The 23,599-nt window shown below is 42.8% G+C and overlaps 1 protein-coding gene across 8 annotated transcripts in view; it reads right to left on the reverse strand.

Annotated features, from left to right (window-relative positions):
* Positions 1–23,599, reverse strand: part of SHANK2 (SH3 and multiple ankyrin repeat domains 2) — a 510,912-nt gene that overhangs the window by 91,061 nt on the left and 396,252 nt on the right. For all 8 annotated transcript variants that reach the window (XM_077322114.1, XM_077322109.1, XM_077322108.1 and 5 more), the window contains one exon: positions 1,764–1,899. In XM_077322114.1, the coding sequence (XP_077178229.1) occupies positions 1,764–1,899 (136 nt within the window). The remainder of the gene's footprint in view (positions 1–1,763; positions 1,900–23,599) is intronic.

The raw sequence follows: 23,599 nt of genomic DNA on the forward strand, positions 1-23,599 counted from the left end.
GAGGAGGTCTCTCTGTGCACAGCAGTCTTGACCTTAGTCAAGTTTATGCACACCTAGGTAGTGTGGCATTCCAGAACATGAACCTACACTAATCTGGCAACCTTACTTCCTCTCTGCAATGTGTTCTTGACCTGAAATAGGTCAGGGGATGATAGGTGGTTGTGGAAGCATTACACACTTTTGAGGCCCCACTTCCAGACTTCAAGAAATATGTTCAGACCAGGGATAGCCAACCTTCAGGTGGGGCTTGGAGATCTCCTGGAATTGTTGCTCAAGACTATAAAGACTATAAAAATCAGCTCCCTAGGCAAAAATGGCTGCTTTGGAGGGGTAACTGTGTAGCATTGTATCCCACTGAGGTTTAGGGATGCCAGCATCTAGGTGGGGTCTGCGAATCCCCTGGAAGTACAGCTCATCTCCAGGAAGTTAGGCTGAAGGGAAAGCTCTCTCCCATCACATGCATCCCTTCAAAAGGAGTGCATATCATCCCAGACTCCCCTTGGTTGCTTGGCTGGTGATGTCTGCCCTTCTGAAACCCGAGGCCTACTGCTGGCAACTGCAGTCCCTGTTGTCTGCAAGGCCAAGTCATTGCCTAATAAAAGTGGATCACCTAGTTCCCCCCAAAGTCTCTGTCTTGTTTCCTGTAAAGCTAACTCCACTTGAAATTCTGGGCCGCTTATGCTTTTGAGTTCATAAGAAATTCCTGGTAAATACTGTGTTCTTATTTAACAGGCCAAGCTTGAGAAAAGTCACTTCAGTTCCCATGTCTGTTCAGCCATTTACTTGGTCACTATTTACAGTTTCAGGCTGTAAATATTCTTTATTTAGATCTTCCTGTACTTTCCAGACTTGAAGGACCCATGCTGGTCTGTCTGTCTGTGCCTCAAAATACAAACAGTTAAGGGCTGGCCGAAGCCCATAGCCCAGGAGGGACACATCCACACCACTCTACCCCAACCTCAGTCTGCAAGCCTTTAACGTCATCTCTAGACCACTGCTCATCTTTAGATTATAATGATCAGCTCTGCAGGCAAAAATGGCTACTTTGGAGGCCCGGACTCTAAGGTATTGTACAATTTTAGTCCCCCCTCCAAACCTCCAGGAATAGTTCCAACCCATGGGTAGCCAACCTCCAGGTGGGGCCTGGAGAGCTCCTGGAATTACAGCTCATCTGCAGACTATAAAGATCAGCTCCCCAGGCAGAAAGGGTGGCTTTGGAGTTTGGACAGGGTTGTTATGGAGAAGAAATATGTAAGGCCTTCCACACAGGTTGTTGTTGATCTGAAACACTTGAGGCCTACTGCACAGGGTTGTTGTGCAGATGAAACAGGAGACAAAAGAACCTCTGCAACAGCATCCATTTTTGTCTGCACAACAACCCAGTGCAGTAGGCTTCAAATCTGCAGAGAGTCGCAAAGAAGAAATACATGTGGCTTAGCTGCATCTTCCCTCCAGCAGCGAGGCCCGTCACAGCAGTATTTTCTTTCCACTTGTTTCCCTGCCAGGATGCTGGTTACTGATTGGTTTAAAAAGACTCACCCATTTGTTCTAATCAACTGATTATATCAGAAGAAGATGACACATATGTGACTTGGTGTGTATTCCAACAAGGTCTCTGTGTTTTTGCAAACCAGCCCCTTCCTTTGGTATATATAACATTATCAAGCATATCAGATACTAGAATGCAGCATGAATTTCAATAATGCTAAATTGTTTCTCTCTGAGGGGACACGAGAAACAGTTCAAACAAAGAAAAAATATACCTTTCTTCCTGGCTGTATCATCTGGATCAAGATTCCTGGTTACTGTGACAACTTTAAGAACTAAGTGATTGCCTCCTTGTCGAATCATGTTCACTACCTGTCTGTGTCCAACTTTTACTACATTTTCATTATTAACCTGGAGAGAGGGAAAAAAGAACACAATTAACTCAAACTCTTGCAAAATAATTTATTTTAAAACAAGGCAATGTTTTTGGTCTACAGTATGAAATTAGTTAATGTTGCATGATGTAATGACAAAATCTTTAATTATTAAAAAATCATTGAAAAATATCCAGGCAATTAGAATATAGACATCTAAATGCTTTGTTTTAAACTCTTAGCATCATTATGTTTTCTGTCATCTATTTAAACATATGCAACAGCAAACTGTTAAAATTCTTAGAGAAAAATTGTACACCTCATTTTTTTTGCCAAGTAATATCATATATAAAATATAAGTATGATAAATAATAATAATAATAATGATGATGATGATTCTTCAAAGTTCTGCCACTAATTCTCCTTTCACAGACAGATTACTACCTGGTGATAGAAGACAGCATTATGATTTCTGCGGGGTTATTGTGGAACAAATCAGGCTGTTGGCTCTCCCCTCTTTTCCTGCATGTTGATGGATGCAATAGCTTTTCAAACATCCTCCAATGGTCTTTAATCTACATTACAGGCAAACCTAGTCAATATTTGGCTGGCAGAACCCCCTCTCCTTCCTATTCAGAGGCCTGTGAGGGATTCTGCCTGGCCCAAACCATGATGGTAGACCCGGCAGGTATAGGCAGAGCCTCATAGAAATGCAGTGGTAATTGAAATGGATTAGTACAGTGGCAGAAGGACACAGAAAAGAAGTAAAGGTATAAGAAAGGGGATGGTCATTTAGACACCTTGGTGTAGTGGTTAGAAGAGCGGACTTCTAATCTGGCGAGACAGGTTCAATTCCCCACTCCTCCATGTGCAGCCAGCTGGGTGGCCTTGGGCTCACCACAGCACTGATAAAGCTGTTCTGACTGAGCTGTAATATCAGGGCTTTCTCAGCCTCACCTACCTCACAGGGTGTCTGTTGTGGGGGAGTAAACCATTTTGAGACTCCTCAGGGTAGAGGAAAACAGCATATAAGAACCAACTTTTCTTCTTAACACAAGCCTACTCATTTTTCATTTTTAATGGCTAAAGCTGTACTCCTAAATTCTTCTAAACTTTCACCCTAGGTAAATGGATGATTTGCAGCACTCACTGGAATTTATTGAGCCCGTTAAACTCTTTGCTTATGTCCCCAATAGAAGCTCATAAGAACACACACACACACACACACACAAACGATTTTTAAACATAGCACGATGATATACTCAGGGGGAAATCAAGATATTAAAGATTAAAGTGTAAGTATTCAATGGCCAATCTATTATCAATTAGTCTCAAAGCTAAAGGAGATCATTAGTATTGAGGGAGGAGTTCTAAGAGATGTGACTGAATTTGAGATGCTGACAATAAAACAAAAAGAGCATTTACTTATGATAGTTATATGAGATTTTACTCCAGCTAGAAACACGTATAATTAAGTAGATGCAAAACCTTAAAGATCATGTATCTATGCAACAATGGGAATGACTGTGGGAAAAAAAGAATAAATTTGTAGTCAGCTGGACAGAGAAAATTGGTACAAAACCTTTTTCAGATGGTATATAACTCCAAAGGACACTGTGAAAGCACATTAAAAAATCTTCTAACAAGATTCTCAGTAGGAGGAGTTTTTTTTTTTTTTTTTGCTGCAGCATCTTGGTTTTATGGGGTTGTTTGTATTGTTGTTTTAAACTGGTTTAGGGGTTGTATGGGGTTTTTATCTGTATGTTGTAACCTGCTTCGAGCCTTCGGAGGGAGGCGGGTATTAATAAAATGATGATGATGTGGAACACATTCCACATACTGGCCGACGTGGTGGCTGATGAGGGCCAGCACCAATCCCTGCTGGCTGCACCACTACTGCCACTCATCTTCCAAGGCCACCCCTGGTATCCTGTGGGCAGGACTAGCCTTGAAAGATGGGCAGGGTTGGCAGCACAGTGAGTGGGGCTCAGTGCTAGGCCTCACCAGCCTCCTCCTCTGGCTGTCTTCCAAGGCTGTTGCCGTTCTCCTGAGGGCAGGACCGGCCTTGGAAGATCGGCGGTGACAGCAGTGCAGTGAGCAGGGCTCAGTACTGAGCCTCACCAGCCACCACAGATGGTAGCTATCTTCTGAGCCATCCCCTCTCCTGAGGGTGGGACCAGCCTTGGAAGATGGGTGGTGGTGGTGGTAGCTAGCTGGGCTCAACGTCGGGCCTCAGCTGCCACCATCTACTGATGTACTCCCTGGGGCTGGGCTATGGCCATTTCTATTTCAGGGCATGCACCAGTAGATGTGTTCCACATCAAAAACTACAAAGGAAAATGCTGGAAATGTCAAGATATAGATAGAACCGTCTTTCATATGTGCTGGACTTGTAAAAAAATAAAGTTATTGTAAATAAATACATCAAAATGCAGAACATATTAAAGATTATATTTCTAATGGAAGCCAAGAGCATACTATTAGGTGTTCTGTCTAACAAATTAACAACATTTTTAGATGAGATATTCAAATGCATGGTGACAGTGGATAGAACAATTTACACAGCAAGATGGAAACTAGCCGTCTGTCTGAGTTTAGAAGAATGGGAAAATAAATCAATATGCAGTCATGGTAAAATTAACAACCAATTTGAGAAACAAGACTCTCACAAATCTGAGGAGAGATGGAATGTGTATTATGCTAGCAGGAGATAAAGAAAGTGAAAAAATATCATACAAAGATATGGTCATGAAATAGAAACAGATTTATAATCTGTTCCAAATATAATATTTTGAATACAAATGGGTTCTGAATATGAGGTATATAACAGATTTTCTTTTACACTTTTATACTACTTATATATTAAATGTTTTAATATATATGTAGAAGATGTGAAAATGTATCAGATATGCAGTAATGATTGAAGGAGTGTTGTAGACAAAATAGTTCAGCTATGATGAAGTTTGAAACTTAAAACATAAATAGTGAACACGGCTGTACCCCAACAGAAATACGAACTATTGTATTTTATAGATAACTAGGGACCAAGCCCGTTTCATTCAGGAATACAAGGGACATTAGACTGGGGAAGTGGGTTGGAAGAACTCTGCAGGCGGCTTCTCCCTCCCCCCAGGACCTAGAAAGACTGCAGGCAGCTGTTAGCTCCAAGGCATTACCAGAAATATATTATGTGGAACAGATACCTTAAAAATTAAAATGAAGGGGATAAAAAGGAAAATATTCTCTGTCTTATAGATTCTGTACTACATGATCATCTTTGACATATGCAATTATGTTGTTATAACCTCCTTTCCCCCCCTTTTTTTCTGAATCACTAGTGTTTCCCTAAATAATAATTTAAAAACTGATAGTTCACAGCCAAACCAGATGGTTCACAGTCAAACCAGAAGATCCATGTATGACATCCAAAGTATTTTTCTTTTAAAAAGCAATATATTGGGGGCATCCCTGACACTGTCCTGATGATGAGAAAAGATTTCCTAGAAACAGAGAATCTAGCGTTTTGTCCAACACAGACAGATGAATCCAATAGAAGAAATCTACCTTTACCATGTGCAAAAAGGAAGGAGAAAGTGAAAAATGGTCAATTCAGTTTCACGGGGACAGGCGGGATGATTTGGTTTGCTAGAACAGATGATGTGGGTGAGATTTAACAGCTAAGATGAGTTCATTTAATGCCTGTCAGCTGGGAGGCAGGGCAGGAAGCTGTAATTAGATACAGAGCAGATATATTTAGAAATAAAGAGACTTAGAAAGTGGCATTAAACCAGGAGAATCATTGTCGTTGGAAGGTGTGAAAATGTGATTGTGGGGATATTTTCCAGGCTAGCTGGGGAGTTTTGATTAATACGTTAATGCATCAATCCATACACAAAGCAGCTTCTATTACAGTCACATTTGACTTTCTCACCACTACCTGATTCTGAGTACAGCAACTACATTTACATATGTATATAAATTTGGCAAATGAATCTGCCTGAAAATGAAAAGCTATAGGCTTTACCGGGGGGGGGGAGATTTTAATTGATACCCTGTTGGTATTGATGTGGATTTTCTGACACAGCCTGTAGCAATTCAAAGAAGTTTTCCTTTGATACAGGCAATTTTTAAAAGACATTAAAAGAGAAATATTCTAGCATATGAAATATTAAATGACAACAGATGCATGAACTGCATTTTCTCACAAAAGCAGCCTTCTTTCAGAAAGGTGCCAAAAGAAACACATTAGCTGTGAAAGAAACAAGTCTCTCACAAATGTGAGGATTATCCTAACTAATTGTCTTGAACAATTGATTGCATGAGAAGCATCCAGCAAATAAGAAAAAGAAAGAAGCAACGTACATAATCAGGCACTCTCAGACGAAGTTTCAGTTAAGTAGTAAACCTATTTCTCGGACTGCTAGTAGCTTAAATATAGTCACAACTAATGCAGTCTCACCCCCCAGAAGTGGTTGAAATTTGCCTAACTCAGTCTAGATAAAACTCTGCACCTCCAACTGTCTCAGAAAAAAAGCTGAATCCCGGCCCCACACTGAGCCCCCCCTAGTGGCAGTCCCTCTGTATCTACTGAGCAGTGTGGGGCCAGGATTCAGACATTGATGGGCCAGGAGCAATATGGCTGGGGGAGGAGATCGGACAAGAGAAGGGTGGGGAGCACAAGAGTTAGTCCTCAGGCCAAGCTGTGCAACCACAGCTGCCGCCTGGGGCATGCTCGCTGCCCTTCTAACCTCCGTCCCATCCCCAGATATGTAGCAGAGGAGGCTAGGTTGGATCCAGTCTTGGTCCTGTGCAACACAAGGTCTAATAACAACAAGGCCTCAACTCTGCAGCGGTTCTTTGTAAAGTATTGGGCTGACCCTGGTTGCGTGACTGAGACCAGGTCACCTTGAAAGAACTTGCTGCCCGCCCAGGTTTCTCAGTCCTGCACCAATCCCAGATCCATAGTAGGGGAAGGGGGATGGCAACTGTGGTCCAGGGGGCTTTCTCCTACAGGGTTCTCCTGGTGCCTGAGATCAGTGGAGTGGAGTGTGTCAGCATAGGGTGGAACTCAGTTGAGAGCTTGGCTATCTCGTTGGTGTACCGTCCGCCCAACATGATGCCAGATGCCCTGCCCAGCCTGCTGGAAGTGGCGGCTGCCTGGGATTTCCAGTTTCCCAGGCTTTCAATCTGGGGCCAAATCTGGGACTGCGAGCCAGTCTAAGAGACTGTGAACGAGGTCCACCATTAGTCCTCGAGAATGGGCCCAAGGGTGTTTTTGAGGCAAATGCAGACATAGTGGTTTGTGATGTGGAGGGACAACATATTCCCCAATTCTGCAGACTTAGGTTCCTCCTCCAGAAAGAGTGTAATCAACTGCTGCAGATCTAGAAGGAAAGTTCCCCCTATTACTACCTCCTTTCCCTTCCTAGAAACATTAGTTTCCTATTAATTCCTGAGGTATCTGAATTTAACTTAATTTCCAAGGAAATCCTCAGCTAATTTTCTCTTTTTAACTGGGCAGGGATCTTTCTTCTCTCCCTAGAAGAGTTATTTCCCCTCTTCTTTTGGCCTGATTTGGGCGTCTCACTGCTACTAATTCTATGATTCTATGATTCTACCCAAAACATTCTGCCAAATATCAGTCCCAGTACTAGAGCTCACTAAAATTTCAGAGTATATTTTGTTCAGCTAAAGCAGGGGTAGTCAACCTGTGGTCCTCCAGATGTCCGTGTACTACAATTCCCATGAGCCCCTGCCAGCATTTGCCCACAATCCCATGGATCTTCTTGTCTCAATGTGATTTATTCAAATATTGCAAAAAATCCCTCAGTCTAAGGCTTGGAATCTTCAACAGAAACATCCATCCATAGTCAGCTCAGATACCTCCTAAAGATGTTGTAGCTTTAAAATTCAGAAATTTGAGAACTTTTCAGTGCTTGAATGCCAACGTTTTAATTAACCATGAAGAAGAATTTCAGAAATATAGGCAGTCATACTAAAAGCAACTTTAATGATTGCACTGATTCTGGCCCACTACTGTTGTCACCTATAACTAAATCAATTTAAATTTGAGACATATCTCAACTGGATTTTTCAGATACACAAGCAGTTGTTCAGATGGGGAAAAAGTCAATAAAATAAACCATTTTGACAACTGTCTACATTCAGGCACACCAACCTGCAACGGTACCTGGGGCTTACTGAGGTAAAACTGCTTGCATATATCACCAGATTAGCCCTGCACCTCCATATGTTGGGCTGACTTTTCATTGAATTTAGCTAAGGGAACCTTTCCTATGTGTCACAGCTGGATTCATCCAGGGGCTAATCTTTTGTTATGCCTGATTTTACCTGTAAACTGTTTTGAAAGTGGAATGCTATTCTAAAATGGACGTCATTATGGACTACAAAACATTATCAAGTGTGGCTGCCTTCACTGAAATCTTAGCTAGTTGATGGGAGAGCATTTCTCCTTAAGTATTTTTAGAAGCAGCAGTCAAACATGAAGCATTCAGAAAAATATTTTTGAGTTTTTATTTCTTTAATTTGTGTGTTTGTACATCTAATGCATCACTTAACAATACCAATAGGATGTTACAGTTTGCCCTTGGGGAAATTTGTTCCACAGCAACATATTCAAACCAAATATTCCGGGAAGCACAAGGGAAGCCAAAAATCATTGCTGCTTGTCTTCCTTCCTCTGAAGATAGCAAAAATTACCGAACTGTTTGCAAAACAAAGAAATGTGTTATATTAAAAATCATATTTGTCATTAATTGATAATTTATATATGATGGCTGTGTTTCCATTAACAGTTCTGTTCCCTCCCACTCTGGCTGGTTGCCATATGTGGTTTTTCTTCTCATGTAATGGGAGAAATAGGAGAGAAGTTCATTTTTAATTGCTGAGTGTTTTTAAAGAATTTGTCATACTGTGCATTTAATATGTATACAGTGCTAAACTGGGAGCCCATTTTTATATTCATTTTCATTGAAGGCTTTCTTTGTTCTCAAAGCAGTTTCCCTAAATGAAGCAGCTTCCCTTGGCTATCCTGTCTGCTTCCCTTTCCCTCCTGTTAGCTCATCAACTAGAATTAATTCTATGAATTACTGTTTTCTGCTGGCTCTACCTTTTGATTCCTTCCACTGACTCCTAGCATATGGGCTGTGCCCCTTGACCATACCAAGTGCCATCCCTTGGTCCCTCCCTGAGGTGAGTAGACACTGGTCCAGTCTCCACCTCTTGGTTGAGTATGTTCCTCTCTGTGCATTTCAAGGCAACTCTAAGGTCCATTCCGCATGAGTTAAAAGTAGCAGAAGTCTTACAAATGGTAAATGCTACAAATTTGACGTTCTGCATGATGTCACACACAATCTGCAACACTCCTGCAACACTAGTGCTAAAATCGCTTCGTTGTAGCGATTTCCGGGGAATCGGGAAAAGTGGATTCACCCTCAGAAAATCGCTACACTCCTGCCAACAACCTGCAACACTTGCGAAAAAGACCTGTGCGTTCTTAATGTTGCAGTTGCAACAAAGTCCCTCCCCCTGGCTCTCTCCTCCGAACTTCTGGTGAAGCGATCACCATTTTTTTTCCTCGGAGCGAGCGGGGAAAGCAACGAACCGCAAGGCTTGATTCAGCCAGCGAGGCTTCTTTGGCTACAGTCCCTCCACAGAAGTGCTTTAAAGCTCCCCTAAGTCCCCAAGCACAGCACAGCTCCCTGTTTGCCAGTTCCCTTTAATTTCGGCCAAAAATCGTGCCCGTGCGGGGTTCTTTTTTCACTTGGAGGAGCGTGGTAATGATGACTCGCCAGCTCACACACCAGATAGGTCTCTACGTTAGGAAGAATCAAGGCATATTCGTTGAAACATGTGTGTGTGTGTGTGTTTTTAACCTGTGCTTAAAGGGAAAGGGGCTTTTTCGGGAGCATGATAACAACTGCCCATTGGCTGTTTGTTTGATTGATGGCCAGGAGCAGGAACAAGCACAGAAAAAAATCGCTTCCATTCTAGCAATTCCTGAGAGACCGGAAACCTGTTGGGAACGAATGAAACGCTACTGGATTCCACTACAAATGCAGGTATGCGGAACGCCGAGATTCCACTATTTTAAATTCCGTTATTGCTTTGTGAAAGCAATTGGCAACATTCGTCCTTGTGCGGAATTGGCCTAATAGCATGCCATTTCTCTGAATAACTGCCTAGGAAATTCAAGTGGGTAGTCGTGTTGGTCTGAAGTAGCACAACAAAATCAGAATCCAATAGCACCTTTAAGACCAACAAAGATTTATTCAAGGTGTGAGCTTTCAAGTGCATGCACTATCATCGTAACAGTGGAAATATCTGATTATGGTAATTATGGTAAATTATGGTCACAACATCCAAATTCACCCATTTGATGCTCATATGGCTGAATTTGGATGTTGTGACAGTTTTGGATGTTGTGACCTTTTTCGCAAAACACAGTGATTTTGAAAGGAAGAACTATTTGGAATTCAGAAGGAACTGGGTGGTCTTCACTGTGGGCAATATATAAATGGCTGCTATACCAATCTGATTACAGAAAGGACATGTTATGCTTACTGGAAGAATAATACACTTGTGATGGTTCCTTTTACTTGCAGGGCAGGATTAAGTACTCATTTAGATTCTGGTTGTTAGGTTCATACAGCAGAGATAGTAGTGGAAACTACCATCAAGTCACAGTCAGCTTATGGAGACTCCGTATGGATTTCAAGGTTAGAGACAAAAACAAATGGTTTACATTTGCCTGCATCTGTGTAGCATGCATGGGCTTCTGTAGATATCTCATATTCATGTACTAACCAGGGCTGCCCCATCAACATTGTGTGGGCCATCCAGGGCTCAGGGCATAGCAGAGATACATGGATGGGAGTAGCTGATTTCAGAACTATTCACTTCTAGCTAACAAAGAGAATTAACTAAGAAGGAACTCCATTCCATGAGACAAAGCCAACTCATCTAAATACTGGGGGGAGGGGTATTCAATTATATGTACAATAAATATACAGCAACATTGGAGTCTAGAATATATCGCTTGTTCACATGGCAAGTCAACTTGGATGCCAGAAGACAGCACAAGCTTGGCACCATATGCTTACACACAGCAACTTTCAATAAAAAAAATGACTGATATTACTGTCGGGTTCAGGGCTGCTGCTCTGAGGGATGCTGCTCACAGCCATTGTGAGGGGAGGAAGAGGAGGTGTCCCTGCAAGATCTCAGAATGGGGGGGGGGGAATCAGCAATTACTGGTCGTGCCCTGGGGTCTGGAGTAGTTTGCAGCACGACCTCCAGATCCCACTTAATCTCTGACCTTGTACTCAGACTCCCCTTTATCCCTTCCATGCACCTTCAAGCCCTCCCCTCAAGCCTTCAAGAGGCTCGCCTCCTGGGGCTTCACTCATTTCCAGATGCAGCCCTCACTCAAGTCAGGTGCACTCACCCCAGGACGCTGCCCTGGGCCTTGTCAGCAACATCACTTAGCACCTATCAGTTCCCTCATTTGCAGGCAGCTTGGATTGACACACTTAGGGCTCTTGGGCTTCCTGACTGGTCATTGGGTCGATTCTCTGGCCCCAGTATCTCCATTTGGGTCTTCACTGCACTGGTGCCCACTGACAGCAGCAGGTGCTCTGTCTGTGCCCTTTCCAGCACCCCATCCCTCAGATGAGTAGGGGAGGGGCTGAGGGTCTCCTGGATTTCCTGATTGGGAGTTGCTTCAACCCAGTTGGGAGAACAATTATTAAATAAATCTATGTATCAGCCTCAGCTGATAGTAAAGCAGTATGTGTGTGAGGGGGCCACATTTACAGTGTCAGCATCAAAGAAACAAAACTTGAGCAAAGTGTCTTTCAAGTGATATCTACCACTCACTCTTCAAAGAATAGAGAGTTTAAGAGGTATTTGTTTTATTGAGCCTTGCTCTTATGGATCCTGGCTTACAGTAACTTGACAATTTAATATTTGTTGTTTATCAGGAAGTCTACCAGCAACCTATTTTTTGTTATGATCTTATTAGAAATTAAAGAATGTAAAGAATTCTTACTAAGATATAAGAATAATAGATATTAACAAAGAACATAGCAAACAATATTATAATGCAAGTTTTATCATGTATATGCTGTAATTTTCTTTCCTTTTTTCCCTTTCTTCTAAATAAAAATATAATTTTAAAAAGTTCACCATGCATTGGCATAGCAAGGTCTTTACATTAGGATCTCAAAAATATGTTTAAAATCTCTCTCTCTCTCTCTCTCTCTCTCTCTCTCTCTCTCTCTCTCTCTCTCTCTCTCTCTCTCTCTGTCTGAGTAATCTCTGGCTTGATGAGGAGTTCTGGGAACCGGAAAGTTGGCACACTCATCTCATTTCCAGCCGTTCAAGTCTAGAGGGAGGGAGGGGGGACTTCTCATAATAAGGTGAAACTAGCAAAGGAGTATAATTGTTCAGGAATGTTTTACTTAACAAGACATGTGGTCTTCCATAGGCACATGGATAGCAACATCACAAAATAACCCACAGGTAGAAAAAAAGGCCTGGATTAAGTTCCTTCCTGCATAACACCAATATTGTGATGGTTGATTATCATCAAAGACTGAAATGGGTTTTCTGATAATTAGCCCTAGATGCCCAATTATTCCAGTCTTTAACTCAGCATCATGATCTTGGTTAAATAACAGCATAGTTTTGTTCATGATTAACGCCAGTAAAATGCAATTTTCAGCTAGATTGGTTACCCAATAGCATAATAGATGTGTATAATTTATCAATACTGCTTGCTGAAACAGGAGAATACATACCCCGTTCTCCTGTTCCCTAGGCAAACAAGAACTCTTTAAAAAAACGTTGCTGGGATTACCAGTTTTTATTAATTTTTTTAAGAATTAAACATGAAAAGAAAGAAAGAAATAGAATATATCAAAAAAGTACTCTTATGCAATATAGGGTTATATGATTGTTGCCTCACTACTCAGCTAGTGCATTTGTTTGCTCTCTTTCTATATAGTCCGTATAACAACTCCATACTTCTTTGAACTCTCCTTTAGGTCGATTGTTGATTAGACCGATCAGCTTAGCCATTAATTCTCCAAGTTTATCTAACTAGTCTGATACTTTTGGAATTACTTACAGTATTTTATGTAATTTTAAATATGTTGTATTCCTCCTCAAGTAATCCAAGACAGGGCGAAATAATATAAATATAAATATAAATATAGATATAGATATAGATATAGATATAGATATAGATATAGATATAAATATAAATATATAAATATAAATATAAATATAAATATAAATATAAATATAAATATAAATATAAATATAAATACAAATACAAATACAAATACAAATACATAGAGCATCTAGGATTGCAGAAAACAGGCCAAAAGCCAAAGAAAACTCTCACCCCATTCCCCTCAACTTTATTAGCATGAATCAAGGATAAATATTCCAACCAACTTAACACAAACTGTAAATTGTTGAGACCTGAGCAACATCTCTGTTGAAGGATCAAAACCACTGGGAGTTCATTTCAGCTTTTTATTTTGAACCCAGCATGATGGTACAAGAACCAAAACTGAACCAAAGAAACCCACAACCAACTCTAAAAGCCCCACAACAGACCTTTCCGCCAGTGTGCACGACTGGTCAGTTTCACTTTAAAGTGACTGGATCCAGCAGACAGGAACTAGCCACACATCCTTAACACGCCTGCGGCGCCGCAGGCTAAATAATTCGTTAAGCCTTCGGGGGGAGGGCTTTGTCCGTGATGAGGAAGGGGCATTAAACTATCCAGACGCTAGAAGTTAAAAAACTGACAAGATCAAGCCCCTTATTATTATTAATCATAATCATAATAATCTTGACTTTTATAGCCTGCCCTTCCCAGTTGGCTCAGGGTGGGTCACATTCAAAACATACACTTTAAAGTTGCATAATTTAAAATATGCATAAATAATAATTTAATTTAAAGCATCTTAGTGCATATTTTTAAAATTGCAAAAAATTGGGTAGGAATGAGACTCTGTGATGAGCAGTAAACTTTCTCATGTGTAAGGAAAGTCTTAGCTTACTTCTACTCTTCCCCACAGTTCCCATAAAAAGTGGATAAAGGGTGTGAAATCCAGGAAACACTCCTGCAATATAAATCCCTGTTAGTTGCCATACTATGGCATACTGGCAGATGTTTTTTGTTGAGCAGTACAACTAGGCATGTTTCTAAGGAAAGCACAGTTAGTTGGGACCTTATTCCAAGATGGATAACTGGCTGAAGCTTTGTATGCTGTAGCTCAAATAAGTTTTTTATATCCTTGACTTGCTGGGGTGGACTCCAAACTTTACATCCATTTATAAGAACTAGGCTTTTATTGAGGATAAATGACACTGAAATAGATCTTCCAGAGTGCTGTTATCAAGACTGAAATTTGTCCAATAAAATCAGAACCACTGAACCGCTGAAGAAGCACTAGAAAGAGGGATTGAATACCTGGGACCCCGTCCTACCGCAGTTCCCAGCTAGACTGTTGCCTGCTGCAATCATATGAATGTGATCATTTAGCACAGATGGGCTCCTTAGTACAGTGGTCCCCAACCTTTCTCCGGCTGGGGACCGGCGGGGCAACTGCCCCGCCCGCGCAGCGTGCATGCGCAGCCACGGCACGCATCGTGCATGCGTGGCGCTTTTGTGCATGCGTGATTTCAGCCGCGCATGTGCGATGTGCGGCGCAGCCCTGATTCCCTCTCCCCCCCCTCCCGCAGTAAGAAGCTTCCCGGGCCGCAAGCTTGCGGCCCGGGGAAGTTTTTTACTGCGGGGGGGCGGGGAGAGGGAACCGTGGCCTGGCGCCCTGGCCTTCGCGGCCCGGTCCGTGACCGCAGGTTGGGGACCACTGCCTTAATATGTCTGGAAGGGTTATCCCATCGAACAAGTATTCACTGGTAGAATGGTTCAGTCCTACTCAGGAGGTTTAGGAAGCCAAGTTCTTATAAATATACAATAGGTGGCATTATCACAGTCCTGTGTGTAGGTAGACCCATTGAGAAAGACAGATTGTCAAATTACCAATCCCATGTAAATGCCTGAGCTGATTTGAAAGCTGCAGAAATATCCATTGAGCTTTCTGGAAGCTGATAAGCTAAAGATGAGTAAGCTATTAACAGTTAAAGGTCTGACTCTGGAAGACAGTAGACAATGTTAGGGTTGTGTGTGGCGGCGGCCAAATTGGCCATTCCAGGCTGACGCAGTCAGCGCTGCACTGCGGGGAGGGCGGGGGAAGGGAGGTCAAGTATAACGGCAGGCCAGTGTAGAGCAAGTTGCAGAATTCCAGTCTAGAGGTGATCGTTGTGTGGATCACCATGACTAGGTGTTCCAGGGCCAAGTTGGATGCTAGTAGTTTGGCTTGGTGAAGGTGGTAAAATGCCAGCCATGTTACCAACATGGTCGGAGCCTCCACTGAAAGGGAGGCATCAAGTGTCACTCCCAGGTTCCTGGTCGAGTGGGCCACTGATAGCTGCACTCCATCCAGATAGGGGAGGTGCGCTTCCTCACTTGGACCTTCCTGTTCTGCCACAGGACCTCTGTCTTTGAAGGGTTGAGTTTCAGATGACTCTGCTTGAGCCACCCCATCACTGCTTCCAGGCAGCTGGCTAATGTTTCTGGGGGAGAGTCAGGGTGGCTATCCATCAGGAGGAAGAGCTGGGTATCATCACCATATTGGTAGTAACCCAGCCCAAACTCTGTACCAGTTGAGCAAAAGGGTGCATAAAGATGTTGAATAGTATTGGGGGAGAGAACTGCCCCCTGGGAGACTCTGCAAGCCAGTTGGTGATGGCTTGATGAGTCTCCTAATACTACCCTCTGACTGCGATTCCGGAGAAAGATCAGCCATTAAAGGGCAGTCCCTCTGATCCCAGCATCAGCAAGGCAGTGAGTTAAAAGCTCATGGTCAACCATGTCAAATGCTCCTGAAAGGTCTAGTAATATAAGCAGCACCGTACCACTCTAGTCCAACTGGCGACAGAGGTCATCCATCAGGGTGACTAGTGCTGTCTCTACCCCATGGCCAGGCCGGAAACCTGACTGGGATGGGTCTAGGAAGCTTCTTTCAAGTATGCTGATAGTAGAACCGCGAAACTTTTTCAAGTATTTTCCCCAGAAACGCTAAGTGCGAGATGGGGCAGTAGCTGGATGGCTGTTGTGGGTCCAAGGAAGGTTTACACTGTCCCTGTGACCACTGGGGGAGAAAAAGTAAAACATTACTGTTTTTGTTTTGATCTACAGACTATCACCCTGGAATTTGTAGGATACCAGGAACAGGGCTACATCTAGGCAAAATGATTTTTTCCCCACATGGCTGCAGTTTTGTGTTCCTAGTACATTTGATAGCAGCCTTCTCTTAATTCTAACTGGTTCCATGCATGCTATTTCACAATCCAGTCAAGAGCTTACTAAAAGGTATAATGCCCAGTTTTTCAGTTATGGGGGGAAAGCTCATTAATGAAATCTATAAGCTCCATAATATAAGTCCTTCAATAAGCCACATTTTTTTAAAAGTCTTGTACGCATTTTCTTGAGAGAATATTGCATCAGTTTAATGGAAGACAGATTCTACTGTCTTGGAAACAAATGATTTCTTTGCTGACAGAATAGCCAAGCATCTTCTCACTAAACAGGAGCCAATTATACCACTTTCTCAATCTCTTCCCCTAAGCAAATGTCCATGCCTTGGAATGTGGGCCCTTAGTTGACAATATTGTGAGCTTTAAGGATGGAATTAAAGTACTAGTCTTAGCATCACCAATGTGACCCAGAAGATGCCAACAGTCTCTATGGAAACAACAGGACAAACAGCTCCAGCATACCCACAATAATATCTGTATATCTAATAGTGATGTGTGGCCTCCATTGGGGATACCTAAATATTTGGATCAGAGCCACACCAATGATACAGGTTTTTTTTTTCCTGAAAACTTGGGGGACTCCCTAGATTTACTGAAAAATCTGATAAGGTTTTAAAAATTCATGTGCAGACAACACTCTTTCCTCTTTTGCTGGATGCATTGTCACTATAATTAACAGGGGGAAGAAACTGAATCCTTGACAGGCTCAGCAGTGCAGGGTTGTGCAGGGCTTATCACCTTTAAGTAGGAAGGGAATCTTGGTGGGTCTAGTAGCTACGAGCTGTACGGGGCTTGCCAGCATAGTCTTTGATGAGGAGGGGGAAAGAAACCCCAGTGGGCTCAGCTGTAGTGAGCTGTGAAGCCCTCCCTAGTGAATGTATTTTGGGGGAGATTCTGGACCTGGTGGCTAATAGCTGTAATGGATCCCTTCCAATTATCAAGTCCCCATTTGTATATTTTAAAAGACATATCTAACGAGCTGTGAATGGGCAAGACAACTTTCTAGAAACCAGAAAAACATCCAAAATTGCATAAAAACACACTGGGGCGCTTAACCCACTAAAAATGATAAACTGAGCACCTGTAGCTCTAAGCAACAGATTCCCTCAGTGGTTGTTGCTAGGTAACCACAACATTCTGGGTTGGGTTTTACCGAATAAAAGGGAAGGGGAAGGGGCAGGGTCTTTTCCAGGGATGTTTTGGTCTTTGAGGATGGGTTTATTAGGGCCAGGCCTGGCTTAGGTTGCCAGCTCCAGGCTGGGAAATTCCTGGAGATTCTGAGGTGGAGTCTGGGGATGGGTTTGGGAATGAGATGGACCTCAGCCAGATATAATACTATAAACAGACACACTCCAAAACAGCCATTTTCTCCAGGGGGGGGGATCTCTTTTGTTTGGAGATCAGTTGTAATCCTCAGAGAACTCCAGATCCTACCTGGAGCTTGTTATCCTAGGTCTGGCAGCAACCACTGGGTGACTGCATACCACCAAATCTGCACAACTCAATTACGCCTGGCTGTTTGCTACTGTTCAATAGCAACCACCCTATGAAAGCAAGTATGGTGTATCAGAGCTTCAGAGTAAGGTCAAGAAGACCTAGGTTCATCTTGTTGTGGAAACTTATTGTGTGCCTTGTGGCTAGTCACATACTTTGACCAAGATTCGTTGCTTGATGGTATTGTAAGCTTGTTTCTCTTCAAGGTTTTCCAAGAGCTCAATAGACAGGCCTATAGACTTTAGTTTGGTGTTAATCTTCATGAACCAAGGTGATAGAAACTTATCAAACAACACAAGGTAGACTAAGCTCCCAGCTTGGGCTGTAAAGTTCAGGCGGAGCCAGTATTTAAAGATATGGAGCCAGGCTAGAGAGGCCAATTGTGTGACGCCGGTCTCCAAGTATATTGTGGAGGCAAAAATGCATTTGGGGAGACCCAATAATGGACGAAGAAAGACAGATTGTGGCCTCTCTACTCCTACAGGGAGGTCTGTGCCCCATATTGGTAAGCCATAGAAAAGTTTTGGGATCAGAAAAGTTTTGGGATCTGTCTCCTGAAATTAATTTTAAAAAATACACTTCCGCATTGCTATGGGATCATGCCACAACAATATAACATTTTTCAAGATTTCTTTTTGGGATTCTTTGTATAATGGTTTTGATTTATGTTCGGATAGATTTCTAATAGGCTAGCCACAGTAATTGGACCTCGGTTATTGTGCGTTCACAATAAACGGGGACATCGCTTTGTGGTCTCATAGCAACATGGACCACACCATGTTTTATTATTATTTTAAAATTAGCACTTCAGAAATGGAGTGGAGATGGCAGGTGCGACAGCGGGCAAAACACTAGTGAGACTGTTGCACATTTCTTCTCTCAGACAGGCTTACCCCTGTTTGCATCTCGTTGTGCACCATGACAAGAAAGGGTGTCATGCCCTTGCTGACACCTCCTTGGCCCTTTGAGGCATTGCCATAGCAATCCAAGCCAGCTGTTCCTCTTCTATCATCTGGGCAGCCAGTGTCGGCTGAAGATTCCTTCACACACACTGCAGAGCAAGCAGGGAGTGAAAGGAAGGAACTGGTCATGTGCCCAGATTCAGCGCAGCCAGAAGCAGATGACACTGAGGAGGACTTGCTTGGTCACTTGAGGCGGAAGGGCTGAGCAGTAGCTATGGAATGGAGAAGGAGTGCAAGGCTGTTGGCTCTATGCTAGCGTAGACCAGACACAGGTGATGCAGCTTCAGAGGAGAGTGAGTGAGCTGGAATCACTCAGCTCATTAGCCAGGCTGCTTTTAAGCAGGGTTGCAGCGGCGTGTCAGCATGGGTGCAATCTATGCAGAAACCCTCCCATCCAGCTCAAATTCCCTTTGGCTCTGCAAACTCTTGACTCCTATTGGCTTCCCTGACTTCTGGCAAGCGGCTTTTGACTATGCACCAGGTAATTGGACTGGCTTTGTTGACTATTTGTTTATCTGGACTCTTTGATCTTGGCTTTCCCTCGACTACTCTTCTCCTTGCCCCTAACTCTGCTTGCTTCGATACCTAACGACCAGGACTGGATATTGACCTTGCTCTGGTGTGGATTCCAGCTAGGCTCTACGGCCCTGGCACCTCCCGCCCAGCTGCCACTGGGTGTGGCCAGATAAGGCAGCATAAAGGGGAAGCGGATTCTCCCACATTCCCTCATTACAGGGCAACAGGGATAAAAATTCGTACCAATCACTGGAGAGCTCTGGGTTGCTGCCAATGTCATGAGGAAGCAGCATTAAAACCCGTGAACAATGAAAGGCTGGGCAGGGGCAAATTCTTTGTTTGGAAAAGGTCTAACTTTTGAAGAGTTGCACATTGCCCTGGCTTTGACAGCTTAAATTGGGAAACATCCCTTTCAGAGCAACTGAACATGCTGTAAGTACATTTAGAAGCACTCTCCCAAAAGAATAAAGACTGCTTGCATACCTTTTTCATAGTGAACATTATTCTTTCAACAAATAAAAGATCCAATTATCTGGGCATAGGAAGAACTATCAGGGAGGTACTTATAAATATTATGTGTTCTTCAATTCAGACTATAAACTGTACCAACTGTACTTACTGCTCCTGCATAACTGCAGTGAAATGAGAGAACTATGTTCTCATGAGCTTTAGTTTGTTTGTTTTTGTTCCCCCAAACCAAACCAAAACCTACCAAAAGCATTATTTCCTTTTGTTCTTCTTATGTTGGGAAAGTGGAACATTCCAGAAAAGTATGTTCCAATGCTGGTCTCAGCCAAAAGAGAGACCAGTGTATTAAGTGAAATATAGGGTTGATAGCACAGAGATGCCTGGTATATTATTGCTTCCATTAATCAATACCTTTTGGCCAGTGAAATCTTTAGTTTAGTCTTCACACAGTGGAAAAATAATTTTCACAGGGGTCTGTCTTCTTGACATAGTATATTATCATGGTGGGAAATATTCTACTGACGGTCTGACTCTCAGACGTAATGTGAAACACTGGGGTTACTTGGTTAGAGCCCTCTCCATCCCTTGCCAAAACACAAAGACATACACAAAGACATACACAGAGAGAGAGAGAGAGAGAGAGAGAGAGAGAGAGAGAGAGAGAGAGAGAGAGAGAGAGAGAGAGAGAGAGAGAGAGAGAGAGAGAGAGAGAGAGAGAGAGAGAGAGAGAGAGAGAGAGAGAGAGAGAGAGAGAGAGAGACTCCCTTTGCTTCCCCCTCCCCACTTACCTGTTGGTTTCCCAACCTCCTCCTTGGTTCCTCCCTCCTCCCTCACCTGCAAACATGCACACACACAGACTCCCTTCCCTTCCCCCCTCCTATTTTCCGCCCTTACCCGTTGGTTTCCTAAACTCCTCCTTGGTTCCTCCCTCTCCCTCTCCCTCCCCCCACAAACACACACACACACACACACACACACACGGATTCCCTTCCCCCCTCCTGTTTCTCCCCTTACCTGTTATTTTCCAATCTCCTTCTTGGTCCCTACCCCCTCCCTCCCTCACAAACACATACATACACACAGAGAGACTCCCTTTCTTCTCCCTCACTTTTCCCATTTACATGTTGGTTTATCAACCTCCCTCCCTCCCAAGAAAACACACACATACATAGACTCCCCCCTCAGGGGCAGCATGGCAGGTACTGGCTGGACCCTTAGGGGAGGAGCAGCTGCCTCGGCTTCCTTTGCCTCTTCTGGTGCGCTCCTTGGGGCAGGACTACAGACATCATGTCCATATTCATATATGTTTGAAGAGGCATGCCAGAAGATGTGTTCCACATTAAAAAATTTACTTTAAAAAAGCACATGTAAATGAAAAAGTTTCTTTGACTGTTCCTAAACAATGTATTAACCACTAAACCACATGTATGTATCCTTTTTCCTAGTCAAAGTTAACTTCATATGGAAAAATAAAGATATCAGCCTGAATACAAAGTGCCGGCTAGTCAACACCATTGTCTTCCCCATAACAAGCTATGGATGTGAAAGCTGGACCCTGAAGAAACAAGACAGGAGGAAAATAGATGCTTTCAAATTATGATGTTGGATATGAATGCTGCGAATACCATGGACGGCCAAAGTTACCAACAAGATAGTTTTAGAGACGAGCAAACCAACTGTCATATATACTCGCATATAAACTGACCCACATATAAGCAGAGGCACCTAATTTGACCACAAGATCTGGGTAAACGTATTGACGCATATAAGCCGAGGGTGGGAAATGCAGCAGTTACTGGTAAATTTATATTAATTGAGGCATCAGTAGGTTAAATGTTCTTTAATATTTCAAAGAAAAACAGCAAACTAGCTTTGTAAGTGCAAAGGAGGGTCAACAAGAACATCCAGCCTCCCCCCCCCCAACAAATTCAGAAAAGTCAAGAGGATGAATAGCTGCTGGTTTTTGTACCCTGCTTTTCATTAACCAAAGGAGTCTCAAAGCAGCTTACATTCACCTTTCCTTCCTCTCTTGATACCAGACACCCTGAGAGAGCTCTAACAGAACTGCTCTGTGGGAACAGTTCTGGCAGGAGAACCAAAAAGTTGACTTCAGGCCAGCATACCAGAGCAGAACAACATTACCTGACATTGGCAAACTACTACAACAACTGGGAGAATGGAGAACTCTAACTACAACTACAGTGCCCCCATGACAAAATACTGAAAGAAATAACTGTAAAAATCAACTTTTAAAAGAAACACAACCCCAAGAAGGAAAGGCAAACAATGCTGCCCCCTCAGATAAAAGAAGAAACACTAGGAGAAAGAAACAGTAAACTCCAAAGCATCTCCAAAACCCATCCCATCCCCAGAAACCAAAAGAATAGTTTGGAAGAAGTTATTAGGAAGAGAAGAAGAAAAGGGAAAAAAGATTAGAGTCCTCAGTCACACCGTTGATGTCCTACAAGCTGTCAGAACAAGCTCAACTTTGCAAACACATTTGCAGAAGGCAATTCAATGATTGGCTGGCTGCATTCCATAGCCAGAGAAGGCTGTTCTTTCATTTATTGTATATACCCGCATTTAGGCCAAGAAGGGCTTTTTCAATGTGAAAAGGAATGCTGAAAAACTCAGCTTATGCACGAGTATATACAGTATGTCCATAGAAGGGAAGATATTACAGCTAAAGTGCACTTACTTTGGACACATCATGTGATCAAACTCATTAGAAAAATCATTATGCTTGGCATGGTCAACGGCAAAAGGAAACGTGGTCACCAAAGGATCCATTGACTCGACATGATCAAAGCCGACACAGGGATGACCATGAACTAACTAAAAGAAGCAGAAACGTATGGCGAAAACCTTTCTACAGAATCGCTGAGGGTCGGACATGACTGAACGGATGACATCAACATCAATCATTTTTCTACTGCTAGATATCTATGTAGGAAAAGCACTGAATAATCTTGCATTTTTCTACTGCTAGATATCTATGTTAGAGAAGTTGGGGTTCAGTAAGTATATAGTTGCATACTGTAGAGCAGTGGTCCCCAACCTTTTTATCACTGGGGACCAGTCAATGCTTGACAATTTTACTGAGGCCCGGGGGGGGGTAGTCTTTTGCCGAGGGACGTTGCTGCTGCCGCCTGAGCCCCTGCTCCACTTGCTTTCCTGCCAGCGCCCCTGACTTCCTGTCGCCTGCTGGGGGGCACTGCCAGCAGCAGCTGCGCAGTGCCACGCCAAGGGGGATCCCCAGCCATGGCGGCTGCCGAAGAGCACCAAAGGTGAGCCGGCAGCAGAGTGGCAGGGCAACCCCCGATGCAGCAGCGAGGGAGGAGGACGAGGAGGAGGAGCCGTGGCCCGGTACTGACTGATCCATGGACCGGTACCAGTCCCCGGACCGGGGGTTGGGGATCACTGCTGTAGAGCAAAGGAGTGTGGTTTATGGCCTTAGATATTTTAATAATTTTAATAATACAACAATAACGTAGAAATAATGTTTAAAATTAAGTTTTAAAAGTAATTTAAAAAACATTTGGAAAACAAGTTCAACATATATAGTATATATACTTTTCAAAAGCTTATACTTAAACAAAACAGTTTTGCTCATGAAACATGTACCTATGAAGGTATTTCCCTGCGATATTTTGGCAGAACAAAGCTCATACATTTTAAACATGAGAAAAGATATAGAGATCATTTCAATTAGAAAGGCAGTGATTTCATCAATTATTCAAGTTCCAAATAAATACATAAGCCAAACATTCAGTTAGAAAAACCAAAATCAATATTTACTCACCACAGATGGCTACAACTATTATCATGAATCACATTCTAATATGTAGCTAGATTTTTACAACACTTCTATCATCTATA

Source organism: Paroedura picta, chromosome 2 (assembly GCF_049243985.1).
Source record: "Paroedura picta isolate Pp20150507F chromosome 2, Ppicta_v3.0, whole genome shotgun sequence".
Taxonomy (NCBI): Eukaryota; Metazoa; Chordata; class Lepidosauria; order Squamata; family Gekkonidae; genus Paroedura; species Paroedura picta.